Here is a 19,912-nt window from a genome sequence, read left to right on the forward strand (position 1 = left end):
GCGATCCCAGCTCTGTTTCGGGATGACAAACCCTAACCATGGGGCTCCCATCTGTGTTTTGGGATGCCAGAATCAAGTCTCAAGGATCCCAGCTCTGTTTTGGGGTGCCAAAACCTCAATCCCAGTGCTCCCATACATGTTTTAGGATGCCAAAATTCAGTCTCAGGGAGATGGCAGCTCCTTCTACCCCTCCTGGCCCCCCGCCTGCCCGCAGACACATTCCCTTTCTCCAGCGCGACCACAGCTCCTCAGTGACTGGAAGGCCAAGAGGAGGCAGCCGGGATCTCCAGCAGCGCCTGGAGATCAGGCAGGAGCCCCCAGCTGATCCCCCTAGGCACTTCCCAGGGGAAACAACCCGGATGAAGTGAGAGTCGAGGTGGAGGACGCCATTGACACAGAAACTCTGTGTCCATCCAGCCTCATCTAGGAACATTTGGATGAGATTCAAATCCTCTGGGATCCCCCCCAGCTCCCCACGGGGGTCGAGGCAACCACGTCACCTCTCAGGCTCTTTCCTAGCTGGAAGAAAAAAGGACAAAAATTATTAAGGGGGAAGGAAACAGCAGGCAGACCTCTCCCAAGGGCTATCCTGCTCACTTTCAGTTAAAAAATGTGCATTTATCACTCCTTGGCCGCTTTATGCAGCCCTGGATTAACCCTTTAGTAGGCACACAGGGGTGGAGGGGAGCTGCAAGCAGTGTTCAGGCAGGACAGCAGGAGCTGGAGCACTGGGAAGAGGCTCCAGGAGCCCTGGGAAGAGGCTCCAGGAGCCCTGGGAAGAGGCTCCAGGAGCCCTTTGGGGGTCTGTTAAACCTGCCTGACCGTGAAACAGCCTGGAAGATTTCCAATTTCCCCAAATTCCCGCTTTTTCAAACAGGAACAACTATGCCAGGACTCAGAGATGGTTGGACAGAGCACAGGTTACTCAGCAGCCCGAGGGCCATGGTTTATTACTTCCAGATGTTTCTGTACACATGGGAGTTGGTCATGGAAAGGAGTGGGAAAAGCAAAAGCTGGTGCTAAATTCCCCATTTCCCCCCACACTACAGCGCAGGGAAGGGATGGAGGAGCATTTTGGATGACAAGAGGCTTCCATGAGTCACCAGAAAAACCCAAGGCTTGGGGATGGCACAGGAACAGCTGGATCAACACCTTTCCTCCACTGGCTGCTCCGAGGAGCCCAAGTACCACAGCTGAAGGGAAAGCAGGAATTCCTACTCCAGGCTTTTCACAAATGCTTTATTTGTAGGCGAGGGAAATGGACACGGAACAAGACAGGAACAGGATGTGGCTGACACGGGACATGGCACGCGGTCTTTGGAGAACTCACGCACACGTGCATACACACACACGTACACACACGTTTTCCATCTGGGAATAGCAGCACGTGATAAAAGGTCACCCTGCCAGACTGGGAATGCTCGGCCACAACTGACCAAGCATCCGACAGCAAAGCTTGGATCAAATACCTATCCCTATCCCCCTGTTTTGGGATGCCTTACGGACACGGTGCCATCAGATGGGTCACTATGGATGACACAACCAAGAGATGCAAGATTGGGCAACACAAAGGGCACTTCCAGGCTGTGAGATGGGTAGTAGATGCACCAGGGCCAGGATTTCTTGGAAGGGACAACCCATAAACTCAATTTTTTGACCTCAGCTGAAGATTCATGTCTAGATTTCCAAGAGCATGGAGCACCAGTTCAAACCAGTGAATCACTGGTTGCCAGGCTCTTTTCCCAGGCCTTTCTGCTCCCAAGAGAAAAGGGAATAGTGGAAGGGAGGATAAATGTCAGTGCCAAAGTTACAGAGCCAGAGTAATTTGGGTTGGGAGCAACCATAAAGCTCATCCAATTCCAACTCTCTCCCACTACACCACATTGCTCCAAGCATCGCCCAACCTGGCCTTGAACACTTCCAGGGATAGGGAATCCACAACCTCTCTGGAAAACCAGGGCCAGAGCCTCAAATGTAAATTAACTTTTTCCTAATATCTAATCCACCCTCCTGGGGGGAATTTTTCAATGCATGGCTCTGGTTAGAATGGGCTTACTCAGGTTTTCTAGGCCTTTCTGTGGCCAAAAAAGGGAAAAATAACAACTTTGTCTATAAAGGTATTACCTTTGCAAATGCCGTCACAGCCTGAGGGGAGAATTCCATCTGGAAAACCCCAGGTCTGAGTTTTCATTCCATGTTCAAGGGTTGGTTTATTCAAAGCAAGACCGCGTGCGTTAGCAATAGAGGAAATAATCTTTTTCCAACAATCTCAGTGCTCCATTCAGTCACTGATGGCTTTTTCTGGTGTGTATAATGTGGCAAAACCCGTCCTAGGCCTCATTTTTTCATTTATTTATTTAATTTATTAAATTAAAGCAAAGCCTGTAGCAAACCAGCCTCCCAAACTGCATCTCATGCTCCTGCCAAGCCTTGGGATCTTCCACTGGGAAAGTTTCTACTGATCTTAAATCCAATAACTGGAACAAAAGCAAGTGTGATTTCTAAATAATCCAAAGGCTGCAGGAAAAACACAGTGAAAAGCTGGGAGTTAGGGGGCAATTCACTCTGTGCCCCTGTTTTTCATGACCTAAACAGCATATGCCTTCTCTCTGCAGTCCCTTTTCTCACAGCCTGTGCTATCCCTCATCCAAATCCCATTTATCCCAGCCTGTAGCTCCCTGGAAACTGCAGCAGGAGCATTAATACTTCTCAGACAAAAGTACAGTCTCAAAAATGTACATGGCTTGACTGAACCAAAAGGAATTTCCCCTCCACCCACTCCCACACTGCTGCTGTCCCTGGAATTCCTTTTTTTTTTTTTTTTTTTAAATCCAGCACCAGTCCCTGAACTACTCCCACTTATTCCAGGCAAGGCAGGGCTGGGAGCTCAGCACAGAGGGACGCACCATTAAATAGGCTGTTGAAACATTTATTTTCTTTTCACTCACCTCTCAAATGTTAAATAACAAAACAGAATCCTACAGCCCCAGAGGCCACAAAGGCCCCACAGATCCTAGAGGCCCCAAAGGCCTCACATGCCCCATAGGGCCATATAGGCCCCCTAGACTACATATGCCCCACAGACTTCAAAGGCCTCACAGGCCCTCTGGACCGCACGGGCCCCATAGGTTACACAGGCCCCACAGACCCCATATGCCCCATGGGCTTCAAAGGCCGCACAGGCCCTACAGGCCAAACAGGCCCCATGGGCTACATAGGCCTCATCAACAGGATTCCAAAAGCCATACCTTTTCCAGTGGTGCCTGTAGAGAATACAGAACTGATCTGCTTTCCACGGAGCGGTCTGTGTGGTTGGGATTTATTTTTCAGATCTCATAAATGAAACAGATAACACGAGGAATCCCTTAGATTCTCCAAGTTACTTACAAAGAAGGAATGTGAATTCACCGGGATCATTCAGGATTATGACCACAGGCTTAATTATCCCAGGAAGTGAGACTCTGGATACAGACACTGTATTATTTAATCCCTAACAATTTGAACAAAGGAGTCGCCTGGAAAGGAGAATTTTGCCAATTTTCAGGATATGTCTCCGGAAGGTATTATTTTGCATCTCAATTATTGAAGATCCATTGAATCCATAAGGAACGGGGTGGACATCAAGGCCACAGGAAATTAATGCGGTAATTCACATGGTGACTTACAGAGGGAAATGCTGGGAACCAGCAATTTCTTTTAATCACCTGATGGCCAAAGTGCCAGGAGGGAGGAGAGCTCTCTGGAATGAGCTTTTCCTGTCCCTAATCCAGGCACTTCCCACCCTGGTGTGTCAGAAGCAAGGCCAGGACCGCTGTGCCCAGTGAATCAGAGATGAGTGGATTTCCACCAGGCTCAAAGTTAAACCCTTTGTCCCACCTGCACCTCTCTCAAATGCCAAGAATTCCTGATGGCTCTTGTCATGGGATATACACATGGATGGAAATGACAGCTCCCAAATCACAAAAATCATCCTACAGCAGCAAAGGGTTATGGACATCAGGCAGGAAAAAAGGGATTTCAGATATCCACTGGGAAAATATTGAGGAAAACTGCTCCAAAACATGTCTGCTCTTACACTCACACGTGATTCTGTCTAGGGATAATTTATCCCTGAAGAAAAGCTCTCTGTGTATATAGAATTCTGGAGGACAGGCAGCAAAATGATCCAGGAAGTGACAATGGAAAAAAGGTCCTTCCTCCAGTTCTGGGGGGAGCAGCTGCCTCACCTCTGCATCCACATCAGCAGAACTGACTCCAAGTTCTTCCAGGGTTTCACCTACAGCCATTCTAGTGATGCTGAGCAATGCTTAGTTGTGTGTGGCAGCTACAAGAAGGGAAGCACAAACACGTGCCAGGGGCAGGAAACAGCCTGTTGGCCATGTTGTTCCTGCTGCTCTTGGGTCTTCCCCATTAGCGCAGGCCCAGAGTCCCCTTCTTGAGATGTGTCTGCAGTAGATGGAGTTATCCAGGCTATTCTTCCCAGAAACAACTTGAAACAAGTACTAAGAAAACTGCAGGACTGAAACGGAGCTCACGGCTCCTCCTCACCTTTTTGAGTTACAATCTCATCCAACTTTTCCCAGGAAAGTGTCCTCTAGGCTCTTCCCACACCTTAACCCCTAAAGCTGGTGTTGGTGAGATGAAACCTGAGCTCTCAACAAAGCCAATTCCTCATCTGCTTTAGGGGAAAGAAAATGTGTATATATAAAACCCAAATCTAAGGGGCACTTCCAAGATGACTCCACAGAAAAATCCCGAAGCTTTGGCTGTGCTGCAATGCCTTTGGTGGATCTGGACTGTCCATGGCCCTTCTGCAGTTGGGTCCAAGAAAGCCTGAGAATTGATGGAGATTGGTCTGATCAACTACTTGGGATTCCAGGAGGTCTTTCCTTGTGGCAGCAGAGAGGAGGATCCCACTCCCAAGGGTATGAAGAGCTTTTCATGGTCTTCAGTAGAAGCTGCTTCCCAGCAAGGAAGTCCCTAAGAATTTAGACTGGAGAACTAGTTCTAGGGGATGAATCTCACACCAACTTCCCACTGCTGCTGGACTGGGAGATGAGAGCATATGGATACATCACAGTGGCCTCTGGTGCAGTTTATTTACAACAGGAATCAGTGCTGGAGAACACCAGGATATTAACAAGCAGGAAACACACTAGGAGGAAAAAAAGAGAGTGGAAGAAAGATCCCATATTAAAATACAAGTATTCTCTGCAGATTCTGCAATACCCTAAATTTAGCTGCAAAGTCCTTTGGTCTTCTCCCTCTCTCCCACCAACCTACACTATATTCTTTCACTGAACTTAAAATATGCAGCTCCTCGTCCTGCATTTCTACTGTTTCATCCCCAAGGGCACAAGATAAAGGGGGAAAAAAAGGAAGAGGTCATGCAGCAATAACTCTTTAGCATTGCCAGTCCAGTGTCACACATTTTGGGGTTTTCAGCTTTTATTGAGGAATTCTTAGCTAAAAGCAGGAAGACATTTCAGGATTGCTTCAAGAAACAAACTGATTGTACCACTCACCTGAAATATGATCCTAAAACACTTTCTGTGAGGTTTAACTAAGACTTTGGGAGTTTTTCCACTCAACCTTATCAGTCACACCCTCCTCTCACTGCTGATCACAGAGGCCTGGTTTCCATAATTCATTTTGATAGGAAAACACATGGGATAAGTATAGAGAGTCTGGAATGTGAAGTACACAGCTTTACCTGCCTCATTTCATCAGTATTTCTTAGCCAAAGAAGTGTGATGGAAGTTGTTTGCAAGGCCTTGATTACTTAAATAAAATATTATTTAAGCTAAATGCCATAAAATTTGTCATTTTGCTTCCCTGAAAGGTTATAAAGGAAGGAATCAGCTTCACTCCTCCTCTCCAAGGGGGAGTGACATAAGAAATTAGCACATGAGAAATTCAGAGGGAACACATAAACATTAAATGCATTAATGGCTGTGACTCAGAGCTGTTTGTTTACCTGTGGTTTTTAGCATTATGCCAAAATTTCAACCTCCCACCTTGAGAGCCAAACTGGCAGCAGGAGCAAAAGTTCTGCTCAAAGGCAGCACAGCTCCAGCTTTCATGAAACCTTACCACTGGAATCCTCCGATGGGCTCTGTAAACCTGTGACGGATCAGAAATGTTGCAACAGCTTCAGCAACCTGAGGAAAGGGGAAAAAAAAAATTGGGCAGGATTTAAAGGGGAACAAAGAGAACAAGAAATTCAGGCAATTTTCCAAACCTGCAGCATTCCCAACAACAGTTCATGTCCTTGGGGTTCTCTTGCTGAGTAAAGTTTGCTTCTTTAAAACAAGAGCTCTGTATGCTTATATATACATGCTCATATATATATATATATACACACACATATATATGCATATATACATATATATATGTATGTAAAATGCTTCCAGTTTGACTCTGACACTGATCTCGCAACCAAGAAGCGACCAAACTTTTTCTCCACCCTTTTCAGTAATTCTTAAAACAAGGTCTGGTAAAATCACAATTCAAGTTATTCCTATAAAGAGCAAAGCAAGACAATAGCCTGACAGTAGCAATACTGGAATGGTTTGAGTTGGAAAGGACCTTAAAGTTCATCCAGTTCCATAGGCAGGGACACCTTCCACCAGACCACATTGCTCCAAGCCCCATCCAACCTGGCCTTGAACACTTCCAGGGATGGAGCAGCCACAGCTTCTCTAGGCAACTTGTGCCAGGCCCTCCCCACCCTCACAGGGAAGCATTTCTTCTCAGTATCCCATCAGTATGTTTAGATAAAAATACCTATTTCGGACTGTAAAATGAAGCACCAAAAGGCTGTTTTACACTCACAGCTGTCAGAGCTTTAAAACAGATGTGTTCCTAACCACATTCCTGCTTCTATCTGGACACTAATTCCAGTAGTGCCCAGAAGGAGCACTGCTCTGTCAGTCTGAAAGCTGTTTCAGGAACATTTGGTTTCCATTTGGAAAATGTGAGCCACTCAATTCAACAAAACACAGACCAACCCCTAAAGCTGCAGCTTGGTGCAAGGGATAGTGGGGAACCGCATGAGGAAAGGCAGGGATGAGAAATCCACACTGGGAAGGATTAGGTACATCCCCAACCCAGCATGTTTTCCAGCCAGCTTCAAAATCCAAGCTGCTTGTGAAAAGCCAGTTGCCGTGCCAAAAAAAATACCCCTGAAGTATAATCTCTGCTCCATGGTAAAGAACAGATTCCGTTTGCATTTGAGCTGGGACAACAATGCAGCTTCAATCCCATGGTGGAGCTCACCTTGTCTGGAGCATCTTCATGGACTGCGTGGCCGCACTGTGGGAGGACCTGCATCTGGAACTTCCCTGTGGATCAAGAGTCAGCACATGGATCTCACATTCTTTACCAAGAAATCTCACTAAAGGCATCTGCAAAGAGGGATGAGGGATGGCGTGGAAGTCTGGGCAAACTGTACAACACAAATAGGAGATGGTCTCCACATAATACATGGATCAGCTGCATAATTCACATTCCCTAGGTGTAACTAGAGCAGGTTCCCAGGAGTTAAAATGAAGCTAAACTTCTCGGAGCCTCTCAATGCAACTCCTTTCAGAGTTGAAACTGTTATAAATCTACCTTACGGTAACATTTATCCTGTTATCCAATACTATTTTCCAATACTGGTTGCTCTGGAAAGCTGGGATGGGTTAAAAAACCAGCCTAAATCCCAAAACATTAATGAAGATGCTTAATCTTGGTCTGATGTCTGCCAGAAACACCAGGAGATGGGACAATTTTAGATGGTTGCAGGTGTTCTACATAGGAACATTAGGAATGTAGCTAGAAAAGGGGGGGAAAATGGACTAGAAAGAAGCCCTCACAGACAATGTGATCCAAGAGAAATGTGGGACCTCCACTGCTGGAACACTGAACACTGGACTGAACAAAACCCATGGCAACAGTCCTTTACAACTTTTAATTCAGCCTCTTACTCCTCAACTTCCCCACCTTTCCTTGAGGGTAAGAGTCAGAGAACACTTTGGGATGGGCTAATTCTTTAATGCACATTCGTTTGCATATAGACTGTACCCATAGCAACAAGATGTCCTCCAAAAAGAGCATTACAGTAAGGCTGGAGTAAATAAATATTTACCTTGCATCTGCCCAATGGTCAGATCTTTATCCAGCCTGTCAACACCTACAATCAAATAAACAGATGTATTGGAGAAAAGCCAGAGAGAACATGACTGCATTTTGAAAGGACATTAGCTTGAAAAACACAAAATAAACACATCTGCCACCCACCATGAGGACATTTCACTGCTGCACCTCAAGACCGTGAAGTGACAGGAAAGAAACACAGCCAAAAAATGCAAGAGCACATCCCCCTCTACAACTTCAAAGGAGATTTATCTTGGTTACACACTTCACTTCCTACTAAGGTACAAAAAGGGCCTAAGGTGTATTTGATTTTCAGTTGAGAAGTTCCAATCAGACCACAGTATTTCAAAAGACATGGAAAAGCCAACACGGAAGAGGCAGGTTTGCTATTCCCAGAGAAACACAGCAGCCAAATGTTGACCCTATTCTCTAAAATACAAGTGGGACATCACTGAACACCTAAACAGGACTGGGAGAGACACGTACCAGCTAAAAGCAAAAGCTTTGGAGTGGGACAGCTCAGGAAGAGGTTGGATAAACCCCTGAACCAGCCGTCCCAGTACTTTTCTGTTTTAGCCAGTTCAATCCGCCACGTGTATAAATGTTCCTTCTTTGTCTGCAGGGAGGAGAGAGAGCTCTGCATTACTGATCAGGAAAACAGCAGGAAGAAAATGAACTCAGGGAGCCACTTGGAAGTGCATGTATATAGAGATATATATAAAAAATACTGGCTCCCTCTGGTGGATCACACACATCCAGGGGATGACCCTCCCTCCTCCAAATTTCTTTCCAAATCGGAGTCCAACTACACGAGTAGGTAATAAAAAAGTCAGCAAGAGCTACACCAAGAGCAGAAGAGCCTTCAAGACAAGGCTGAGGGACTCAGGGTAATCAATTTGCTATTTCTTTTCCTAACATAAATAGGTCACAAATTGTTTGAACGTTCAGACTTGGAGTTTTCCATCCCTGGAGTTGCTCCTTTTCAAATCAGAATGATCTGGATAATTACTGGTGACTACTCTTGCATGGGAAAGTGAAAATACAGCAAGAAACTCCCTACCTCTGTGTCATCTTCTTTCTTCCTTTTGTTGACAGAGCCTCCCCCTTCCTCATCCTCTTCCTCCTCCTCCTCCTCCTCTTCAATAATTCCCTCCACTATGGCTTTAGGACATTCAGGACTGGCAGCCCCTTCACATCTGTGAAAATAAACCCAGAAACTGACTCCTTGCCAAAAGAAAAAAAGCTCCAAAACAAAAAACCACCCACAATTCAATTTAAAGTGTTCAGGAATTTCTCAGGCACCGAAAAAACCCCCTCAAGTTCAGAAGAAGCTGCAGATGAAAGACTGGGATTGCATGAATGTGCAGCACACGTATCCCGCGCAAACAGAAATGCCAACTGCTCCTTAGATGAGGCAGAAGTGGTCAAAAAATCAACTTAAGCTTTTCTTAATGGAGTGTGAGACATTTGTAAAGGCTTCAGGTATGTCAAGGATTCAAGTGCCACGAGCAGGTTACTCTGATTCATCCCCAAACCCACCTCAGATCACTCCTCAGATAACACTTTTTTCTTAACGTGTGCAGAAAGGCACGAAAATCAAGGAACACCCAACAGTTAAACTTTTTAAAACACAGTGGATTTCTTTTAAATCTTTGTGGGTTTTGCTCAAAGAAATTTTCCTTTTCAAGTGCACTCATGTAGCAAATATTGTAAAGCAGACTAGATGACTTTAAGAGTTCTAAAAAAAAATAAATAAAATAAACCAAAAGCAACCTACTGTTTGACTTGACCGACCATAGAAACTCTGGCAGATTCGAGATTTCTTATTTGTCCACTTTTTACACTAGAAAAAAATAATAAGAGAGAAATACTTACTGAAGAGATTCAGGAACCAGCAGGCCCAGAAACAGGAGCAAAATCCCTGCATAGTTCAAGATTTCCCCAAACCATTCCCAAACTCTGTTGTCAGAAGGAATTTGGAGTGGCTTGTGCTACAAGTCAACTTCAAACCCACCCCCCCTCCCCCGTTTGTCACTGTAACTCTGAATTTAAAATTCATGTGGGAAAAGTGCTGGTGAGGAATCAGGGAAGACAAGTGATTTTAGAGACTAATCCATCCCTTACCTCCACTCAATGGCATTTTCAAGTGACTTGAATGTTTTGGGGCGACTTCTCAGGAAGTTCTGCATGCTGTTCAATGCATCCATGGCTGTTCCTAAAAGCAAGTATTTCAGCTTTGTGGCATCTGATGAAATCATTGCCATATCCCTTTATACAGAACTGGTTGCAACACCTTCAGAGAGAGCTGGAGCTCCCCGGGGATTTAATGTTGTTAAGGAAAGTACAGTATTCCTAAGCCAATGGTCCTTAGTGGGAAATTAGTATTTGAAAAGGTAGGACATTCAGATTGTAAGACAAGAAGGAAACATTAATTAGCACCAGGCATTATAGGAAAAGCCACCCTTTTCCCCACTAAAAAGAAAGTATTTCAAAGCAATTAGCAGGAAAAAAGCAAGCAAGGGAAAAGGAGAAGGGAAGAGAAGGGAGAAGAAGGGAGGAGAAGGGAGGGTTACACAGGAAAGATTTTTGTGTGGGCAGGCTATTTTAGGAGGATGGAATTGGTTTAAAAACTGGGCAAAACTTTTGGTATCCGGGGGAACCGGGGCTAAAGGAAAAAGTGGAGGGGGAAGCCCACCCAAAGGGGTGGAAGGTCATCTGAGGGAACCCACACTCACCTTCCACGACATCGATCATGCACAGCCCCAGCAGACTCGGCACCAGGTTCGCGACCGCGGTGTGCACGGCAATGGCCCCCCCCATGCTGTGCCCTATCAGCATGATGGGGGGGGGAAGGTCCCCATACAGAGCTTCCACCACATTCCCAACGTCTCTGCCAGAGGGAGAGCAAACCATGGTTGGCATCTCCACCTCTACATGAGGAGAAAGTACCGATCCAAGAGAGATTTCTGGCTTCAAATTGTCTTTTAACCCACAGGGAATAAGTTTTTTCTCCTGTCACTGCTTCATCTCGGTATCAGTGAAGGAAATCCTTGAAGCCAAAGCTTTCCCGAACATCCACGTCATTTCCGTTTTTATTAAAAAAAAGTTCTCATTTAGAAGGTACCCATTTAAAAGACACCCATTTAAAAGATACTTGAGCAACCCACTCTACTGGAAAGTGTTCCTACCCAGGAGGAGATGAGCTTTAAGGTTCCTCCCAATACAAATTTTGTGATTCCCCAAGGAAATCATTTTGGGTTGACATTTGCTGGTGAGAATGTTAAATAAAAGGTGAGAAAAAGCTGTCAAATCCTCTTGCAGGGAAGCACAAAGCAAGAAATTCATTGTTCTGAAAAAAGAACTGTTTGGAATTAAAGGGAGAAAATAACTGAGCCCAGCTAACCAAGGCAAAGGTGAACAACATGGGGCATGAGCAAAAAGACTGACTTTCTACAAGCACAGATATTACAAGGCAAGGGGCAATTTCCCAACTTTTCCATAAGGAACCTTCTTAAATTGAAGCTGCAACTTCTTGACATTTTCCCAGGATGGGAAAGCTGGATGATGTGATCCTCAACCCCCAAAGCAGCAGCAGAGCTAAGGGTTGAAATTTACTGAAGAGCACTGTAGTTCAAAGACATCCCAGTTTCTTTCCTGACTACAACCATTCTGAGGAACCTGAGCACTGAGCAGTACTGAAAACAGAAAAGAAGGGAAAAAAATAGGTTGACTAGCTTGTTTGCTCCGCTAGAGAAAATTGCTTGAGGATTTGATTTAAAAAAGTAAGCATAAAGCCAGCACTAATTTAAGGCTCCTATTTAAAAGATATTTAAGATTAACTTTCAAGCTCATTGCTAAGAGGAGGGAAAGGTTTGAAAACAAAAGGGACTTGTTTTCCCCACACAGTGGTGCTGCTCCAGTTCTAAAACATTCTAATTATTTAATCCGGCATGTCCTCAGGACAGTAACACACCAGGGCCTGACAAGGCATAAGCAGCAGGAATAAGGTACACAATGGAAGTCAGAATCCATTTCACACATGGCCTCCCCACAACAAACCAAGTGGATTTGTCCATGGGAAGGTTACAAAATCCTTCGTGATTTAACTTAGTCATAGCAAAGAGTCTCTTTGTACTAAACATGGGCAGAGCATAATGTGCTTTACAGTGGGTATTTGCTTTTCTTACAGCTTTGTCAAGAGGGGGATTTGCATACCAAAGCAGGTCGTGGTAGTTGAAAAAACAACCCTCTCTATGCTTGAAAAATCTCAGTCTGTGGCCCAGACTTTGGGGGTGCCACCAGTCCAAGGTGGCCCCACACTGAATGCTCGCTCCAGGAGCTGAGGGAGAGCCAAACTGGTGATTTCAGGCTAAAATCCTCCCAGAGATCTCCAAGGAAAGCATTCCCCTGCCATTACAAACTCTCTAGCAAGTGTTGTAGGTTTAAAATGCTCACTGATGTGGAGCCATTGAGTTTACAAACTGAGGGAAACCAGAGAATAACTCCAGTTTGGAATCCAACTCAGCTGGCAAAGACATAATTTCAAACAATTTCAAACTGTCCTAAAAAGGAAGGAAAAGAAGGGATAACTACCAGAATCACATGAAGTGAAATATCCCAGCTCTTTGAATGAATGTTTTATGTCTTCAAGTAGTTTATTGTTCAATCAAAGAAAATAAGAGGTTTGTGAAAAGAGAAATGAGCTTAAACTTCCTTACTTGGACATAGTCTCTGCAGACAGATCCTCAGGATTCCTAACTTTTGTTTCTCCTAGAAAAAAAAAAACAAACAACCCCAAGTTAAACTGACTTCAGTTGAAAACGTTCAGGCCCTCTCAGGACTTAGAGCAGGGACTGTACAGAGCTTTTTGGCGCAGATACTAACAGTGAGCCTACAGCAGTGCACATGAATTATTAAGAAACATAGAATTAATAGGAACAGTTATTGCACTATGGGTTGGAAATACTGCCCATAACTGTGCTGTATTTGCAGTGTATCTTAAAATTAAATAACAGCCCTTATTTCTCATAGTAAAGATTACCTAAAGGTCATGAAAATACAAAGGAGGGGGTTGGTGGAAGGAACAAACCCACCAGTGCCTTGCACAGAAGTTCAGGGAGTCTCAGCTCCTGGCAGAAGCCACTTTTCCATCCCTGCTTTTGAATAAAAATTGGGATGCCTTAAGATGCTTTCTTAGTAATTTTTGCGAGGAATTCACTACATCTTTAAAAAAAACAGAGAGTATAACACGCTGATGTGATCCCAGGTTTATTTATTTGACTTACCGTGGCCTCGGAGATCCAAAGCCACGATCCTACACTGGATCCTGTTAATGATTGCAGACTGTAAGGAGGGACAGAGAGAGTGGGATTAGCAACATCAAGCATTCCCTAAAAACCCTTCATTGCCAACAGAGTGGCTGAACCTGGATTGGATAAAGTGTTACAGACAGCAAGCAAGAATATTACATAAAATGATCCTTAATAAACCAAAAGCTCCATCCTTGCCACTGCTAACGAGGACATTTATTTCCCTGTGCATCAAACACTACAAACATTCACCACATCATGAATTCAAGCTCTGCAGCACCTCTGAAAACTGAAACAGCAGTGGGATTATGGACACCAAAGGAATTCCCTCCCTCTCCAAGCCCCAGATGGTACAGAATGAACTCCCGGCTACATGGCTGACATGACGATGAAGCAGCTGCTTTGCAGCACATGTTCAATTTGCTCTCAAACAATAGAGTTTTACAGGCTGAAATGTATAAAAATTGATTAGTCCAAAGAGGTCGGGGGGAACAAGGGAATAATTTTTTTTAAGGTAAAGTAGGGCTGCAACACAATTATGGCTCTATTTGTCCCTGGCAGATCAATGTAACTAAGTTATTTCAGGCATCATAGAGATTAAGTGGCATTCTTTGTTGACAGGAAGACCTCTGTGTTAAGCAATCATTGATTATTTAAATAACAGCCCTGCAGGAACAGGGAAATTTGCTGAGGAATTCTTAATAGAACCACCTACATAAATGCCAAAAGCCACTCAGCTCCCTTATTTTGATTTTTCAGTTATTCAACTCCTAAACGGCTGTAGCAGTTGCTCTTCCAAAACCCACTGAATCCAGAAGTTAATATTTTCCAGCCCCTAAAGACACTGCAAAACTGCCATCTGCAAGGTGCTTATGCAGCATAGCAATAATTTAACAGAGGTCTGCTGCTAAAAATCAGACTACTGTTAGTAGGCAGTAAGGAAAGAGGATCATTGGTGTGATGTGAGGAAGTGGAAGGACTTTCAGTGCCCTGAGTTTTATCCAAACTGGGGTATTTTGGCCATGAGAAGTCCAGACTCGTCACTCAAGAAGTTCCCTGCTCAATAAGCAAGAGAAATGAGGAACACACTGCTCCTGCAGGTTATTTTATTTATAGGTGGTTACCCTCAATGCTTCTCAAATTGTGTTATTTTTATTTTGAAAGTGGGGTTTGGGTTCGTTTTCATAAGCTCTGGTTCATCCTAAACATTTAACACTTGATTGCTTGGGACAAATTCATTCCAAAATGCACAAAGGACATAATTTTGTAGCAGGTGCTAAAACTAACAAATATTACAGACACCAAAATTACGGTCCAGTTGGAAAAGCATTTTTCTGGTGTGTCCCATCATATTATAAGATGGTTTCATTAGGATTACTCAACAATCCTGTGGGGAATTTAAGAGCAGTTGCTAGTGACTCCTGTAAAATGGTCATTCTTGGCAGCCTTTAAGCAAAGATCGAAATGACGAAGTCACCATGAAAGTGCTCAAAAGTATTAAAGGGGAACAAAGGCACAGGGAAAACATGGAGGTGTCACAATTCCATGAAAGTCATCCTATTATCTGTTAAGGACACCAGAGAACTCAAAGAGTTGCTGGATTAAAAAGGTCCTAAATAAACATCCCATGCTGCAAGTGATTTTACTTTAGAATCAGCTGGGTTGGAAGGGACCTCCGAGATCATAATTTGAAGTCTTCAGTTTTCTTCCTTCATTTTTCAAAGGGAATGGGTGGGATGGAGGAATTCTGGCTTGGTCAGTCCCCACAGCCACTCCTGGTTGGCACCACCTCAGTTTTTGTTTCAGAGAGTTTCAGTCTGTGTTTCAGAGTGGCTTGAGCAGCAAATGAGGTTTCTCAGCAGGACCTCAACCACGCAAAGATAATATTGTTATTATCTTTAATAACATTGTTTTCCTGTGTTTCCCAGAGCTGAACCCACACTCACACAGCTACATTTCCACACACATTTATTTCTCTCAAGCAGCAGCTTTACTTACAGTAAACACAGCCCAGGACAGGGCAGAGTGGCCTCCACCGTGTAACAGCAGCAGGACAGGCCCCTCTAACCCACTTTTGTAAATTCGAAAAGTGTATGAACAGTTAAGGGCATTCCAGAGAGTTACTCGAAGTCACTTGGATTTGGAGCCTGCAATACCCAACAGTGTTTTATTTCCACCCTTGTGTACCCATTTCTCCCTCTGATTTTGTTCAAGCATTACCCGGACAAAACGTAACTGAATTTAAGCTTCAAGAGTTGTTTTCCAGCTGCCCAGTTTTTCTCCTCCCCATAATTCCCACATGTCCTGCCCCTACCCTTTTCCCCCTGTGCACAACAGTGAATCGAACAACTGAGAGAAAACTAGAAAGCCACTAAGCCACAGGGACTGGAACCCCTCTGCTCTGGAGCCAGGCTGGGAGAGCTGGGGGTGTTCAGCCTGGAGAAGAGAAGGCTCCAGGGAGACCTTAGAACCCCTTCCAGTGCCTAAAGGGGCTCCAAGGCAGCTGGAGAGGGACTTTGGACAAGGATCTGGCGGGACAGGACAAGGGGGAATGGCTTCCCACTGCTAGAGGGCACTGCTAGATGGGATATTAGGAAGAAATTCTTCCCTGTGAGGGTGGGGAGGCCCTCGCACAGGTTGTCCAGAGAAGCTGTGGCTGTCCAATTCCTGGAAGTGTTCCAGGCCAGGTTGGATGGAGCTTGGAGCAACCTGGTCTAGTGGGAGGTGTCCCTGCCCATGGCAGGGGGTGTTAACAGGATGAGCTTTAAGGTTCCTCCCACCCCAGATTACTCTAACAGGTCACTGGGGCAGAGCAGAGGGCACCAGCCCACCCATTAATTCAGCTGCTTCCACAGTTCACATCTGCCCACAACCTTTCATATGAAGCTGAAGCTTCTCTAAAGGGAGCAGAAAAAAATCCCAAACAACTAAGCTTTGCTTAAATTTGGGATGTTTATGTGCACAACCTATTCAAATAGATCTATTATGCTTTTTATTTCATACTGGGGCCTCAGGGGACTGCACATTAAACGCAGGCAAGGTGCACATCACAAATCACTATGGAATCACAGAGTGGTTTGGGTTGGAAGGGACCTTACAGCACACCCAGTTCCACCCCTGCCATGGGCAGGGACCCCTTCCACTAGACCAGGTTGCTCCATGCCCCATCCAACCTGGTCTGGAACACTTCCAGGGCTGGGGCATGAAGAATTCATGGGATCAGCTGGACAAATCCATAATGACAAGCTGAGCAAAACAACAAGGAGAGAGAATTCTCTCATTTCAAAGCATCATATGCTACTGGAATTATAGGAGTAATTACTAAATTGGTATTTGGAGAGAAATAGCCTGAAAGTTTGGTTTCCCTAATCTTGGAGAAGAAACAGTTGCAGAAAAAAACCTGGCTGGCACTGCCAGAAGACTCCAATGGCATCACCACCTCAGCCAAAAATTTGGAAGTATTTATCAACATCTAAGTGTTGATGTTGAGGTTGACCTGTTGTACTGCTAAAGTTGTTAATAAAAATCAATAAACAGCTTTGATCCTGATAGGGTTTGAATTATGGGAACCTGCTGAGTGTTTGCCTGCAAAAAATGGTATTGAGCTGGTGGAAATACTCCTTTTGAATTAATGATTACTAAAGAAACAATGGCCTTGCTAGGAAGAGCTTAAAAGGGATAGTTCTAGTTACTGATAAGGAGCCCTGCAAGGGACATAATGGAAGATGCGAAGAAATACATGAAAAAGCTGAAGAGAACCCCAATAAACCCCAATAAATATGTGATACCACCCCAGTCACTGAGATTACGACAAGTCAAATCTGCCAAATAAAAGGATATATCCTTGCCAGTGTCATTTTCCACCACAACATCCTCCATAGATTCAAAGTACTGGCTCCAAAGCACTGGTGAAAAATCCCTCTTTCTTCCAGGGCTGCAAGACAAAAAAAAAAATCCCTAAGAAAGGAGTTATTTTTAAAATCTTCTACTGAAATTGGCATCCAGGCTTCCCTCCATCCACTGAAGAGAACATGCTGGTGTTATGCAACAGTTCAGGACTGGAAGTGAAATTCCCACATAACAACAATATTAAGGATTTTATGGTCAGTGAGGAAATCCTTCCTTTTTTTCCCTAATTGTTACTGCTATTGAGGAGAACTCGTGGAAACAGAGAGAAGAGTATGTTCCTCATCGAGTAATTCCAAGGAAAACTGGAAAATGGTGATTTATACTACAGTAAGCCAAGGGAAAATAAAAGGAACACAGAATACGGAGATACCATCCCAGTACAACCTCCCAGTTTGCAGGTGCTTCAGAACAGAGTCAAAAGTCATTAAATACTTTATATTTATAATACTTTGCATTAAATACTTCGTAATTTTGCTCTGGCCTTGAGGCAAATCTGACACTCACATGGCTGGAGTACTCCAGAGCCTGGAACACAGGAAGCCATCCCAAATTTATGACTCAGCCCATGAATCATAATTTAAAAAAAAAGAATATGTTGCTCTCAGAAGTCACCTTGACCCACAGTATTAAAAAGCAGTGTCAGAGATTTACTGAAGGTTAGTAATTTACCACCTACTACCTGGCACAGATCATAATATTCCTAGAAATCCCCTCTAATTTTTGGAAGAAGTAACATTCAAATAGAAAGTCAACCTGTTCCAAAGGCTAGAATTGAAGAGTGTGGTATAAATTAAAATAATGTATAAATTTAATTTATAAATTATTTTTTAAAATTAATTTATAAATTAAAAACACCGTTGGAAGCAGAATAAATAAAATCCATCCACCAGGTTTAATTTCACAGCAGCAAGTTTTAATTACAGCTCAACTGTTGTGAAATTTATTGCGACAGTTAAAAATCTGACATAAAAAGTATTTAAAATGGGAGGTAAAGCAACAACAGGAATGTGAAGGGAAGAGAGAGAACAACTAAATTAATTCATTTTGTGCTTCCATGTCTATCCTGCCTCAGTTAAGTATAAGGACCATGGGGAAAACATCATCATAAAATGCAATAAACACTCCTCAAAATGCTGTTTTCCATGTCCTTAGAGTTCTACAGGTAATGTCCTGGGAATCTGACGATATCCAATCCTAAAAATACCTCATTAGGAAGGATGCTTTCAAGTCCAGCAATGCAGGTAAAACACAGTGAGGCTATATTTATTAAAATAAAAAACAAATAAATTTTAAAAGGTAGGATTTTTAAAAGATATTTTAAATTAAGGATCACAATAACAAAACTGTGCAACACAGATGCTGGTGGAGTATTTCCACACCAGGGTGGTGGACTTGGAGTGACGAAAAACTAGGACATCAATGCTACTACCTGTGGCCCCTTCACGTCTAGGAATTACCTTTGGCCTTTTTATATAACCTGGTGTCTTCTTCCATGTGCTCAGGGAATAATAACTGAACAAAGGCAGCAAAAAAAACCCTGGTTTTCCCAAGAAAACATTTCCAAATTGTGAATTACAGTCGTTATTCCCCATCTCCTCTTTGCAATCATTTCTGCTGCAGTTTTTTGGTGGTTACATCACAAAGCACTGCAACAAATCACCCCTTAAACGAGCTGCTCCTGCAGTACTAATGTCAGGGCGTATCCAGCACTCCATGGAATGCAATCCCCCTAAATTATCATTAGGCCTGTGGACATCCCATAAACCAGCTCTCAAAGGTGCCCAGTTGAAAAAAAACAATTTATTTTTCAAGAGGTGCAGCTGTGCCCTCTCCTTGTATCCCCATTTCCAACAAAAAGCTCCGCAATCAGAATTTTCCTGATGACTCAGTTGATGCAAAATCTGGTTCTCGGGCTGGTATTTACTCAGGAAGGCTAAAAGAGTAGGGCTTAATTTTGGAAGTGGAATAATTAGGCTGCATTCGAGCCCAGGATGAGTAACTGCACCATTTTAACTGTGTTTTTGCACTTCAGCTCATCTGGGGGAAGAAACCAGGCAGCACAGAATATTAAAATCCAGCATGGGCGTGAGGGGTGAAAGACCTTCCCAGCAGAAAAATGCCTGTGGAAGGAAATTTCTCCTGAATTCACGGCTTCCTAAGGAAATAGAACATAACAGGCAAAGCAGCTTTTGGATTTTGTAGAAAGAGAACTCCTACTTCCCCTCGTATTTCTAGAGTATGAAACATAAACCCGCTGCCCCCCGAATTCCAGGACCAAATTTCCTCCTGCGGGTTTCCAGACTTCTTGTCAAATTTCAATCAAATAAAATGGGGTGTCACCTACGTAAATCCAGAAAATATTAATCTCTTTTACTGCCTCAGCTTAATCTCATACTCTGATCAAGAAAAAAATATCATATTCAAACCTTAATTTTTCCCTGGAAGCCATCCCAGCTCTGATCATGTGCTCTCTCCACAGCATTCTGGTTCTTTCTGGAGATGGAGAGAACTTCTCACAGCTTGGACAAATTCCCTTGTCCCGTTTTTGACTAGGT

The 19,912-nt window shown here is 43.8% G+C and overlaps 1 protein-coding gene across 1 annotated transcript; it reads right to left on the bottom strand.

The window, feature by feature from the left end:
- Positions 1-921: 921 nt before the first annotated feature.
- PPME1 (protein phosphatase methylesterase 1) lies at positions 922-17,382 on the bottom strand. The gene is made up of 13 exons (XM_017807967.1): positions 17,289-17,382; positions 15,447-15,539; positions 13,425-13,482; positions 12,858-12,909; positions 10,875-11,029; positions 10,264-10,354; positions 9,917-9,982; positions 9,200-9,335; positions 8,626-8,755; positions 8,132-8,176; positions 7,279-7,343; positions 6,094-6,161; positions 922-5,155 (listed from the first exon to the last, which is right to left on the bottom strand). The coding sequence occupies exons 1-13, from the start codon at positions 17,325-17,327 to the stop codon at positions 5,137-5,139; spliced, it is 1,017 nt and encodes a 338-aa protein (XP_017663456.1). The 5' UTR covers positions 17,328-17,382; the 3' UTR covers positions 922-5,136.
- Between the last annotated feature and the right edge of the window lie 2,530 nt (positions 17,383-19,912).

The sequence above is a fragment of the Lepidothrix coronata genome, unplaced genomic scaffold (genome assembly GCF_001604755.1).
Source record: "Lepidothrix coronata isolate B3197 unplaced genomic scaffold, Lepidothrix_coronata-1.0 Scaffold21, whole genome shotgun sequence".
Taxonomy (NCBI): domain Eukaryota; kingdom Metazoa; phylum Chordata; class Aves; order Passeriformes; family Pipridae; genus Lepidothrix; species Lepidothrix coronata.